The sequence below is a fragment of the Gopherus flavomarginatus genome, chromosome 3, assembly GCF_025201925.1.
Source record: "Gopherus flavomarginatus isolate rGopFla2 chromosome 3, rGopFla2.mat.asm, whole genome shotgun sequence".
Classification (NCBI taxonomy): domain Eukaryota; kingdom Metazoa; phylum Chordata; order Testudines; family Testudinidae; genus Gopherus; species Gopherus flavomarginatus.
Genome location: NC_066619.1, coordinates 76,030,608 through 76,042,745, shown reverse-complemented (window position 1 = coordinate 76,042,745; position 12,138 = coordinate 76,030,608). Strand labels below are relative to the sequence as shown.

Sequence of the window (12,138 nt, the reverse complement as noted above, 5' to 3'; positions counted from 1 at the left end):
CATGTTTTGGACATGGAAAATATTGAACTCAAGTTATGGGGAGCCTCAGTATCCACATTCAGACAAATGCTCAAAGTCAGACAAACATTTGAACAAATATCAAAGGAAAAATGCATACTCCACATTTCTCAGAGGAGCACGAGGGCTTTTTGGAAGTCTGATTTCTTTATGAACTCTGGACGACATAGAGGAACCAAGATGAAGCTTAAAGTTTGATTACGAGTGATGCTCATGTGGACACATCTAACCTTAAAGAATGAGTTCGCCCATTACCGCAACTCTCCCCATGAGATAAGAAACTGTCTTTTGACATCCTTAGTTAGTGGGAAGGAAAATGTTGACAGGGTTCTCAAAAAACACTTTCAGAAAAATAACCCAGGTGTTTCATTTGTTGAACTAGTATGCCATTACAAAGTTTATATGCATACCTGAAAAGTTTTTTTTTTTATACTAGAAACAGTCTTTAATTGTAATCTGTGAGTGAAAGCTTAACATAAAATGTAAAAAGGGAAGTGATGAGAAGAAAAAGATGGGCATAATTATTGGACAATATACTTGAAAGTTACCGAACAATGCAGAAGGAAAGCTGAATGGGAGTCAGTGGTGACTGGATAAAGTGGTCTGACTAACATGTCACTGGATGCCAGAGAGAGGTCAGATGATGGAGATAGCTAGTATTCACCACTCAGACATTGCTTCCCCCTAAATCTCCCTTTTGGCTCCCCCCCATTTTAGCAGTACTTTGTGCTTGATTTCTTTGTTTTCTTCTTCCCCTACATACAACTTATTTAAAAACATGTTGTATTTCAGTCATCTGCAAAGGATTTTTAGAAACTGGACTTGTGCCTTTTTTTGTATTATCACTATGTACAAGAAATGCCTTTTTTCAGAACAGTTTCTGGATTTTTCGTTTTTGCAACTTATGAGAATCAGGAGCATCTACTTTGTTGAAGACTTTTTCAGGATTTCAGAGTAACTGTCCTCTCACATCTTAGTCCTAAGTGACAGTATGTTAGGCTCAACGTGCTTTCTCCAAAATGTCAGTCAGTCACTGGAGTTAAACAAGACTTAATCAAAATGCCTTCCCCTCCAAGTGCTACACTTTTAACCTCATAACTTCTGCAATATAACTTTTCCAAATCACTAGACAAGAGCCTTTGCAATAGTAAGTCACTAAAATATGTATATTTACATTTATAAAGCTCTCTCTATCAAGGTATTTACATGAATATCAAGTTTACAATTATCTTAAGCTCTGTATCAATAAACTAACGATTTGCACTAAAGAAAAATGTATTTTAAAAAAAAATCAATCGATATCAGGACAATTTAGAATTCATGTATTTACAATGTTCATTATTTGTTTGCTAGTCTAAAGGATTCTCTATAGTTATTAAAATATTTTAAGTATACCAAAAAGTGAGAAAATATCATATTTGGTGTCTTGGATGAACACTTAGAAATCCACACTCATCATAACCTATATATCCAGTTGATGCAAAACAAGCAGCCTCCATAAACAAAGATTTGAAACACTTCTGATGATGCCAAACCATGGGCTGAGCAATTTGTTATTTTTGTATTTAAAAACAGTTCAAGCATAGCAAAAATGCTACAAATGTCAATTTTTTTGAAGTGTAATCCAACTGCGGATTAAACCAAAAAAATTTATCAGTTTTTAAATTCAAGCTCATGGCTTGCGATCAGAAATTTTTCTTTACTGATTTTATATTTCTATATATGCAAACTGGTTTTAGAGACCTAAATACTAAAGGTAATATCTTGCCTGCATGTTTGGTAGGACTATGAGTACTGATGGCAGTAAGGGATTTGGAAAACCCCACGCATTCCATAGAGAACACTACTACCTGGTGTGGGCTAGGCATAGAGAAGTGCCTACCTGCCAAAGAGAAAAAACATACACTGTACTTGCAGTAAAGGAACACAGATATGGCTATTGTGTCAGGAGAGAGTCAAAAGTTGAGCTCTGCAAGGACCATTTTTAATATTCTATATTCTACACTCTGGCATAACTGACGTAGTAGTATAGAAGATTAACTCTAAATCTGTTTTTATAGGATTAAAAATTCACAGAAGTGCATTTCATTACCATTCACTTCCCTCTCGTATTCTATTCTACAAAACAACTGCTCCATTAAGTGTTAGAGCAATTTACTGTATTGTCTTTAGAATACATTGCTTTGCATATGAACTAGAGTAAGGTACACAATGAATTTCTACTCAACACAAGCTATTTTGTGGGGTAATCAAGAAGTTTTTTCCAGAAATATTTAAAAAAAACCTGAAAGAGGTAAATAAAAAGAAAAGAAGTGTAAGCTAACCAGCTTTTGTTGTCTGTTGCATCTGTCCTCTGCTAGGAATATGAGCTCCTCCACCAAAGACAGCAGACCACATTTTGTCGTTAAAAGGATGGGCCATAATTCTATACAATTCACTGCTGGAATGAGTTGCTAGACCATGAATGAAGAGACTAAGATAGACTGCTGTTAGAATTTCACAAAGTAAAACTGAGAGTCCTGGCTGGGCTTCCTCACCAGCTGAATTCAAAAGACGTATCAGAGCTGTTATTCCTAAAATATAAAAATAATAGAGGTAAATACTGTCTGGTTTATAATCAAAGATGCATGATATAATCAAATGTATGAATCCTTTATTTATTTGGAGGACAAAACGTAGACATTAAAGAATAATGAAAGTTACCTATATTAAAAGACTCCAGAAGGAAATAAAATTTACTTAGCTTTTGCATTTTAGTACCCTTGTACAGGTTTGTGTATTGAACATGTCATTAATCAGTAGTCCAATAATCTACTCAAACATAAGCAAAAAGCTACGTTAAAAGAACTTTACAACTTTCAAGTCAAGCATTCAAAAGTTATGAAATGACAGAATTCAGGTTGCCCATGCAACCTTTATTCAGCCCTCTTGTACAGTATGTTAAAATCTATAGTTACATAATTGCATGCTTCCCTCCTCCCTTCCCCCCAAAAAGACCCTTCCCTACCTCATTCAGTGAAGGGTTAGCTATGGAATATTTTTAGGAAATTCCTAAATTATAACTATCTCCCCCCCCTCCAAAAAAATCAGTATGAGAAGGACATCCGGCATGGCAAGTTTCAGCCTGAATGGTTGAAGTTTGGCTAAGTTAAAAGCAACTGAAAATAAGGTCTTATAATAGGAACTGTTGAGCAGTCTCATCTTCAAGTGAGGCTATCAGCTTCACCTATAATGTAAATATATATTCTTATAGACATGTACAATGTTTAGTGCAAGAAAGCAATATATAATTCAGTTTATATCTTAATTTCAATGTTGAAGACTGTTTAATCTGTTAAAAAAACAAGTGATTAGTATGCAATATGTTATCTGATATGCCAAAATATTTAACAATTTCCTAGTATTTGTTTAAAAGCTCAAACTGTAGTTAAATATCTGCAAGTAAAAGGGGATTGGGGGTGGGGGAGGGGCGGAATTCACTACTAGGTACCTGGCCATTGAGCTGGAGATGTATTGGGAGTTACAGTTTCATCTAAGCTTGTAGTTCTTAGAGTATGTCGCTGGGTAAGCAGCAGTGTCTGATATACTGTTCCGGTGAACTGGTTTGCTTGTAATGAACTGTGGAAAAGAAACAGCAAGCTATGTTTATGTAAACACTGCAATTTGTTTACATTTGGCTAATGCACAATACTCCCAATATGACAGATCTACATAGGCAGTTTTTAGGTGCACTGTCTATATATTAAACTGTTAGTATACTGAGATAGTGCCCTGGCTGTGTTCCATAGTTCTTTACCTGTAGCTGTGGCCACCACAAAGGCACTGGTAGATGCAGGCAGAGAGTGATGCTGCTAAAGTATGCATTACATGTATCTGGAAGACAAAGTATTTACAGTACAGATTACAGTACAAATTGAACATTTGTATATATTACTGTAGAATTCTCAAAAATAACAAGGAGTCTGAACCCATGCATCTGAAAAAGTGGGTTTTTTACCCAAGAAAGCTTATGCCCAAATAAATCTGTTAGTCTTTAACGTGCCACTGGACTCGTTTTTGTGGATACAGACTAACATGGCTACTCCCTGATATGTAAAACTCTCATTCATTAAAATACTTCAGCAGGACAAAGCCACCAAGAATGTGACAAAAACTGTATGCCTAGTCCCAAATGGAAGTCTCTGATACTGCATTTATGTCACCTTCTATGCCAAGAAAGTGACCAATAATTAAGTTATATCTGGCAGCAACTTTTAATATAATACATTTAAACAGAAACAGGTGATATATTTCTAACAGTTCAGAAAGCAATTTAGCTATGCCATTAGAACTGAATTTTGCTAATTCACAATACTGACTAGGGGTACCCACAGTGAATCAGAGAGAAAGTCCAATCCTGAAAACACAAGGTTTGAAAGCAATGGAGCTACACAGATGAGCAAGTTTCAGAGTAGTGTTAGTCTGTATCCGCAAAAAAGAACAAGAGTACTTCTGGCACCTTAGAGACTAACAAATTTATTTGAGCATAAGCTTTTGTGGGCTACAGACCACTTCATCAGATGCATGACATGAAGTGGGCGGTAACCCACGAAAGCTTATGCTCAAATAAATTTGTTAGTCTCTAAGGTGCCACAAGTACTCTTGTTCTTTTTACAGATGAGCAAGTTATACATACGTTGAAGTGTTTGTAGAACTGAGTTCTAAACAGGGCCGCCAAGAGGATTCCAGGAACCTGAGGTCTTCGGCGGCACGGGGCCCCCACTTCGGCGGTAATTCAGCAGCGGAGGGTCCTTCCGCTCCGGGACCCGGCGCCAAAGTGCCCTGAAGACCTGCGGCGGGGTCCTCCCGCCGCCGAATTGCCGCCGAGGCGGGACTCGCTGCTGAAGTGCAGCCGGGTCTTCTGCAGTAATTCGGCAGCGGGGGGTCCACACCGCGGGTTTTCGGGGCTGTCATAAACAGATAGCTAAGGGTTAATGTCTCTTACACCTGGAAAGAAGTAACCTGAAACAAGACTTTCAAATCTGGGTGAAGGGAAGTCTGTGTGTGAGTCCTTTGTTCTTCGTCTTGAGTCTGTCTCTCTTTCGGCTATAAGAGGATTTCTGTTTCCTGCCTTTCTAATCTCCTGTTTCCCAGTTGTAAGTATAAAAAGATAAAAGTTTGTTTTTTTGTATTTACCTGTGTGTAGTTGCTGAAATGTTTTGAATTGTATTCTTTTTAAATAAGGCTGTTTATTCATATTTCTTTTAAGCAATTGACCCTGTATTTGTCACCTTAATACAGAAAGACCATTTTTATGTATTTTTCTTTCTTTTTACATAAAGCTTTCTTTTAAGACCTGTTGAGTTGTTTTTTTTTAGTGGGGAACTCCAGGGAATTGAGTCTGTGCTCACCAGGGAACTGGTGGGAGGAAGAAGTCAGGGGGAAATCTGTGTGTGTTAGATTTACTAGCCTGACTTTGCATTCCCTCTGGGTGAAGAGGAAAGTACTTCTGTTTCCAGGACTGGAAATAGGGAGGGTGGAATTCCTCTGTTCAGATTCACGGAGCTTGCTTCTGTATATCTCTCCAGGAACACCTGGAGGGGGGAAGGAAAAAGGGTTATTTCCCTTTGTTGTGAGACTCAAGGGATTTGGGTCTTGGGGTCCCCAGGGAAGGTTTTTTGGGGGGGACCAGAGTGCCCCAAAACCCTCTAATTTTTTGGGTGGTGGCAGCTTTACCAGGTCCAAGCTGGTAACTAAGCTTGGAGGTTTTCATGTCATAACCTAATGGGGTTGACATGAAAACCTCCAAGCTTAGTTACCAGCTTGGACCTGGTAAAGCTGCCACCACCCAAAAAATTAGAGGGTTTTGGGGCACTCTGGTCCCCCCCAAAAAACCTTCCCTGGGGACCCCAAGACCCAAATCCCTTGAGTCTCACAACAAAGGGAAATAACCCTTTTTCCTTCCCCCCTCCAGGTGTTCCTGGAGAGATATACAGAAGCAAGCTCCGTGAATCTAAACAGAGGAATTCCACCCTCCGTATTTCCAGTCCTGGAAACAGAAGTACTTTCCTCTTCACCCAGAGGGAATGCAAAGTCAGGCTAGTAAATCTAACACACACAGATTTTCCCCCTGACTTCTTCCTCCCATCAGTTCCCTGGTGAGCACAGACTCAATTCCCTGGAGTTCCCCACTAAAGAAAAACTTCAACAGGTCTTAAAAGAAAGCTTTATGTAAAAAGAAAGAAAAATACATAAAAATGGTCTTTCTGTATTAAGGTGACAAATACAGGGTCAATTGCTTAAAAAAAATATGAATAAACAGCCTTATTTAAAAAGAATACAATTCAAAACATTTCAGCAGCTACACACAGGTAAATACAAAAAAACAAACTTATCTTTTTATACTTACAACTGGGAAACAGGAGATTAGAAAGGCAGGAAACAGAAATCCTCTTATAGCCAAGAGAGAGACAGACTCAAGACAAAGAACAAAGGACTCATACACAGACTTCCCTTCACCCAGATTTGAAAAAGTCTTGTTTCAGGTTACTTCTTTCCGGGTGTAAGAGATATTAACCCTTAGCTATCTGTTTATGACAGGGGCCCTTCGGCGGCGGGTCCCGGAACGGAAGGACCCCCCGCCACCGAATTATCACCGAAGACGGGCTGCACTTCGGCCGTGGGTCCCGCTTTGGCAGTAATTCGGCGGCGGGGGATCCTTCTGTCCTGGAGCAGAAGGACCTCCCGCCGCTGAAGACCCGGAGTGGAAAAAGCTCCGGGGACCCAGGCCCCGTAAGAGTTTTCCGGGGCCTCCGGAGCGAGTTAAGGACCCCGCTCTAGGAGCCGAAAAAAACTCTCCTGGAGGCCCCTGCAGCGCCTGGGGCAAATTGCCTTACTTGCCCCCTCCTCTGGGCAGCCCTGGTTCTAAATAAAAAAAAGCAAGAACACTGCATTGCCAAATGCATTATTAGCCAAGAGTAGTTTCAGTTTCTAATATTTATGGTACTTCACAATGTAGATTCTATAAAATCATGTATGTAAACACATAACCAAGTTTTAAGAAGAACCAGCTTGGAAAGCAGTTTACAATTAAGCATATTGCACAATCAGCTAGAAAGAATTACAATCAAGCTTGTTAGTATGCTGCCTCGACAGTTGCCTCAGACTGGAGCTCTTGAATAAAGAACTGTAGTGACATTTAGGTTTTTTGGACTGATCTTTGCTGCAGTTCTAAGCCACATACACACAGTTTATTATGAATTGCATTGAACAGGCTCATTTGTTGTCCTAGTAAACACATATTTTATATTCTGTCTCAAAGTAAATTATAGAGATAGGGGAAGACAAAGGGTTTCCTTTTAATTTATTGTTTGATAAAACCATCAGTTAATTAAGTTACACAAATACTATCCTTCATATAAACATCTTGAACATTATCCCACAGGATAAGAATTTTAAGATATGAGGCTGGGATTTTTCAAAGTGCCCAGGAGGTTTAAGTGCCTACTTCCCATTTAAAGTAAATGGGAGTTGGTGCTTAACACTCATAAGCTTCTTAGATAATCACTGCCCAATATCCTGGAAAGTATTAAATTTAGTTCTCACTCAAAAGCAACTAAGGAGGGAATCTTGTAAAGAAAAAGAAAATGTTTTCTGGGAAATATTTTATCATTGCATAAAGATACACTGCTTCATGTCATAGATGTTCTTTGAGATGTGTTGCCCATGTCCAGTCCATTCCAGGTGTGCGCGCCCACGTGCATAGTCAGAGATTTTTGCCTTAGCGGTCTTGGTATGGTCGGCTGTGACGCCCCCTTGAGTGCTGCGCCTATGCACTGATATATAAGCACTGCCAGCCCTATGCTCCCTCAGTTCTATCTTGCTGGCAACTCCGATAGAGGGGTAGGAGGGTGGGTAATGAAGTGGACATAAGCAACACATCTCAAAAAACAACCGTTACAAAAGGTAGGAAACCGTTTTTCTTCTTTGAGTGCTTGCTCATGTCGACTCCATTCTAGGTGACTCACAGGAAGTTTCAACGGAGATGCGCTTGGAGTTCACCGTTTAGCGGCGTGCAGTGCTGCTCTACCAAAGCCAGCATCGTCCTGGGCCTGCTGGGTAAGTGCATAATGGCACATGAATGTGTGGCCAGACTATCAGGTGGCCGCCCTACAGATGTCCTGGATACGCACATGGGCTAGGAAAGCTGCGAAGAGGCTTGCGCCCTGGTTGAGTGGGCTGTCACAAATTGCCTGAGGTGGCACCTGTGCCCGATCGTAGCAACAGTGAATGCGGGCAGTACAAGATTATCTGCATCGAGGCCTACTCGAGCCAAATGCCTTTATCTGAGATCCAACTTCCATTTGGCCAGGCAGGTTGCTCTAGTGGAGGACTTTCTGCTGCCAAACAGGACCCTCTGGACACTGGCCAAGCATTCCTATACCTCTGCATTTAATCATGCAGCAGCCAAGCCACCAGGTGCAGCGGCACCAGTTCAGATGCAGAAGATTGCCATGGTTTTGTGACAGCAGGTCCAGACTGAGCAGTAGCTGTAACAGAGCAGCCACTGAGAGATCCAGCAGCGTGCTGAACTAGTGCTGGCATGGCCAAGCCAGTACTATGAGGATCACCTTCGCCCTGTCCTGCTTGATCTTCATGAGGGATCTGTGAATTAACAGCAGTGGGGGGAAGGTGTATAACAAAGCAGAGTGTAACCTGAGGATATTACTTTGAGCACCCAACAGTCTGAGGTCAGCCAAGATCAGGCTGACCCGAAGGGGAAAGAGTGGAATGGTGGATCCTATGAGGTGACTGGGATGTCATCCTCAAGTGCACCCTCAAAATGATGGCTTCTGGCCTCCTTGGTGTCTGGAAGGGCCAGGGTGAGCAGATTAATGGGAAGACCCCTTGTCTCTATCCTTTTTCCAGTAGGTGTCCAGCCAGGGAGTCCCCCAGGACCTAGAATGCAGAGGTGGAGGAAGCAGAGGGTGGAATGGATTCCTGGCCTGCTAAAGAATATGGAGGCCCAAGGAGCGGAGAATGGCATGGGAATCTTTAATGCCACAGAGTCTCGAGTCCGTGAGCTTGGAGAAGAGCCCTGTCCCCTAAAATGGGAGATCATGTATAGTGGCCTGCATCTCCTGGGATAACCCAGAGGACTGCAACCAGGAGCTGTGCCTCAAGGCCACCGCAGAGGTGACCACCTTGGCTGTTGAGTCAGTTGCATCCCAGGCCATCTGAAGGGTCCTCCTTGTCACCGCTGTGCCTTCGTCCACCAAACCGGTGAACTCTTGGGCTCAGTCCTGTGGGAGGGCCTCCTTGAATTTGCCAAGGAAGTTCCACAGGTTAAAATTGTACCAGCCTAACAGAGCCTCATGGTTAGATACTCAAAATTGCAGGCTGGCTGTTGAATAAATCTTTCTGCCAAATAAGTCCAGTCTCTTGGCATTTTTGTTTTTCGGCATGCCACTGATTGGCCGTGCCTCTCCCTTTCATTAACAGCAGACATGACCAGTGACACCGCTGGAGGGTGTGTGTACAAATATTTGAACCCTTTTGCAGGGACGTAGTACTTCTTTTCCACCTTCTTAGAAGTAGTTGGTATTGAAGAGGGGATATGCCACAGTGATTTAGCAATCTTAAGGACCCCTGAGTGGACGAGCAGCATGACCCAGGCCAGGGTGGAGGAGGATATACATTAAAGAGGTCATCAGATTCCTCCACATCCTCCTCAACTTGTAAGTTCAAGTTGGTAGCCACCCTCTTAAGGATGGCCTGGTGCTCCTGGAAGTTGTTGGGGGTGGGGGGAGAGGGGGTGCCACCCATTTGGAAAGAACTCGCCACCGCTTTGCCTGGAGATGACAACAAGTGCACTGCCGGAGGAGGGGCAGGATCTCCTTCCTTCTCCAGGGACTGCTTCTTAGGAGCTGGAGTCCAATGCACTGCCTATATGTCGGATTTGGTACTGTATTTCGAACCTGGTGCGGATAGTGCCAGGGACAGTTTGTCCAAGGCTGCCAGGGAAGACTGATGGGAATACAGGACCGGCATTACAGGAACCCCACCACAGGTTATAGAATGGCCATTGAGCAGGGCACTGTCTCTCCTGCCATGCCGTCGCTGCAGGCACCGTGCCAGCTTCATGGGTTGGTAGCAAAACACCCCTCTTTGGTGAAGGGCTGAACTCCTGGTCTGAGTTCAACCATTGCCCTTACAGTGACCAGGGTGGAGCCCTCGAGGTCTGAGTTTGCCAACTGACCCTGGTCAGCAACTGGCGAGATGAGGGTGAGGATCAGTGCCTGCCCGATGAGCAGTACGGGGGGCGGAGACCAATCCCGTGACTGGGAGCGATCCTGTCCCAGTGGGGACCGACATCTGGGAGACCATCTGGGTGAGGGTGACTTGTGCTGTGGCTATCTTTGACGGAAAGCTTGTCGGTATTGGTAGTAAGGGGACCGGGGCCTTGAATCCGGTGTCCCATGTGTCATAGGGGAAGAGCGCAGCATAAGGGACCTGGGCCTTCTGGCCGGAGATGGGAATACTGTGCCAGGGTTCTAGGCCATGGAGACAGGGATCTATGCCTGTGGTCTGGGAACCAAGGGTGCTCCCCTGCCCTATGATCAGCTTGCCCTTAGGCATTGGAGCCTTAGCTGGGTCCAGCACCTGGCTGGCCTGTTTGTTCCTTTGCCTGATGTGGCCCTGGCGGCTATGAGGGCCATAGGAGAAGCTGGGGTCCCTGCTATGCCTGGGAGTAGGAGATGGATCCCTGGCTGACCTAGGGGGTCAGATCTCAGTGGTACCCCCGTGAAACCCCGGGGCAGGCACATTACCTGACATGGGTCCTTTGCTCAAGGCCCCTTTCCTTTCCAGTGCTGGGGAGCTTTTCTTTTTGTGCTGCTTCTTCAGCACCAGTGAGGGGGAACAGTGCCGGGCAGAGCCCGGTGCTGGCGGTGCGCTCCACACCAATGCTGAAGTGATTGGTGTAGGATCTGAGTGGGAGGGCTCTGACACAGGACAAAGCACAGCCTCCATGAGAAGGGCCCTCAGGCCACAACTTTTGGGTTCTAGGGCAAAAGTTCTTACAGATTCTGCACTTGTCCTTTCTATGGGATTCCCCCAAGCACTTCAGAGATGTGTCATGGGGATCACTAACAGGCATTGGCCTGTTGCCTAATGAGCATGGTTTGAAGCCGTGGGAATGGAGCATGCCCTGCTCCAGGGCAAAGTCCCAGTGGGGACTAACTATCCAACAGTAAAGGTTAACTGCGTACAAAGAAGACAGATAATGGGCTGCTCAAGAACTGCTAATGCTCTTGCGATTGCAAGACAAGGTGCTCTGACCAAACTTCACGGGACTTAAGAAGGAACTTAGAGGGCGTAGGATTGGCAGAGCCTATACACCAGCACATAGGTGCTGTACTCAACAGGGCACCATAGCCCACCCTATGGATTCCACTAAGGCAAAAATCTCTGAAGACTGTGCATGTGGGCACGTGCACACCTACAATGGAATCTACATGAGCAAGTACTCGAAGAACTGTGTATTGTACAACACTTTCAAAAATTCATACTCTTCTGCAGACATCACATGAGGGCCCAGTCCTGAGAGGTGCTGATCTACCTCAACTCCCATGTAAGTGAGGTGCTCAGTATGTCACAGTAGCTGCCCACTATCAATAAAATGAAATATTTTATTTCCAGTGATTTAGCAATTTTAATTCAAAAGGTGCAGAGCATAGGCAACATATCTATGCACTGCATTAAATTTATTTATTTATAATTTTAGTTATAGACATAAACTGTTTCCAAGCTGTCAAAGAATCTGCTAGTTAGCTTTAAGCAAACTGTATAAATGTGCAAAACGTAAGAGCTTACCTTATTATAATAAAATACTTACCTTATTGTTCTGGATATCTGGGTGAGGTGGCGAATCAAGGTTTATTACTGCATGTAATATATCATGAGTCAGGTTGCTGAGATGCAATAATGGACTGGCCACCACTGTTTTGGCACTGGCTGTGCAGGCAAATAGGAGAGGTATAGAGTTCTGTTCTGGAAGAGGACTAGGAAGTGTTTGTATTGACTGTTCCTTTAAAAAAAAAAAAAAATTATAGTTGAGCAGCTGTAACTTCTTACTTCTAG

The 12,138-nt window shown here is 43.3% G+C and overlaps 1 protein-coding gene across 3 annotated transcripts in view; it reads right to left on the bottom strand.

Annotated features, from left to right (window-relative positions):
• The window catches only part of DMXL1 (Dmx like 1), a 155,269-nt gene that overhangs the window by 46,710 nt on the left and 96,421 nt on the right, over positions 1 to 12,138 (bottom strand). For 2 of the 3 annotated variants that reach the window (XM_050945532.1, XM_050945534.1), the window contains 5 exons: positions 11,894 to 12,085; positions 3,815 to 3,891; positions 3,509 to 3,636; positions 2,343 to 2,591; positions 1,787 to 1,900 (listed from right to left, as the gene is read on the bottom strand). In XM_050945532.1, coding sequence (XP_050801489.1) covers positions 1,787 to 1,900; positions 2,343 to 2,591; positions 3,509 to 3,636; positions 3,815 to 3,891; positions 11,894 to 12,085 — 760 coding nt within the window. The remainder of the gene's footprint in view (positions 1 to 1,786; positions 1,901 to 2,342; positions 2,592 to 3,508; positions 3,637 to 3,814; positions 3,892 to 11,893; positions 12,086 to 12,138) is intronic. The other variant, XM_050945533.1, reaches the window with a different exon arrangement.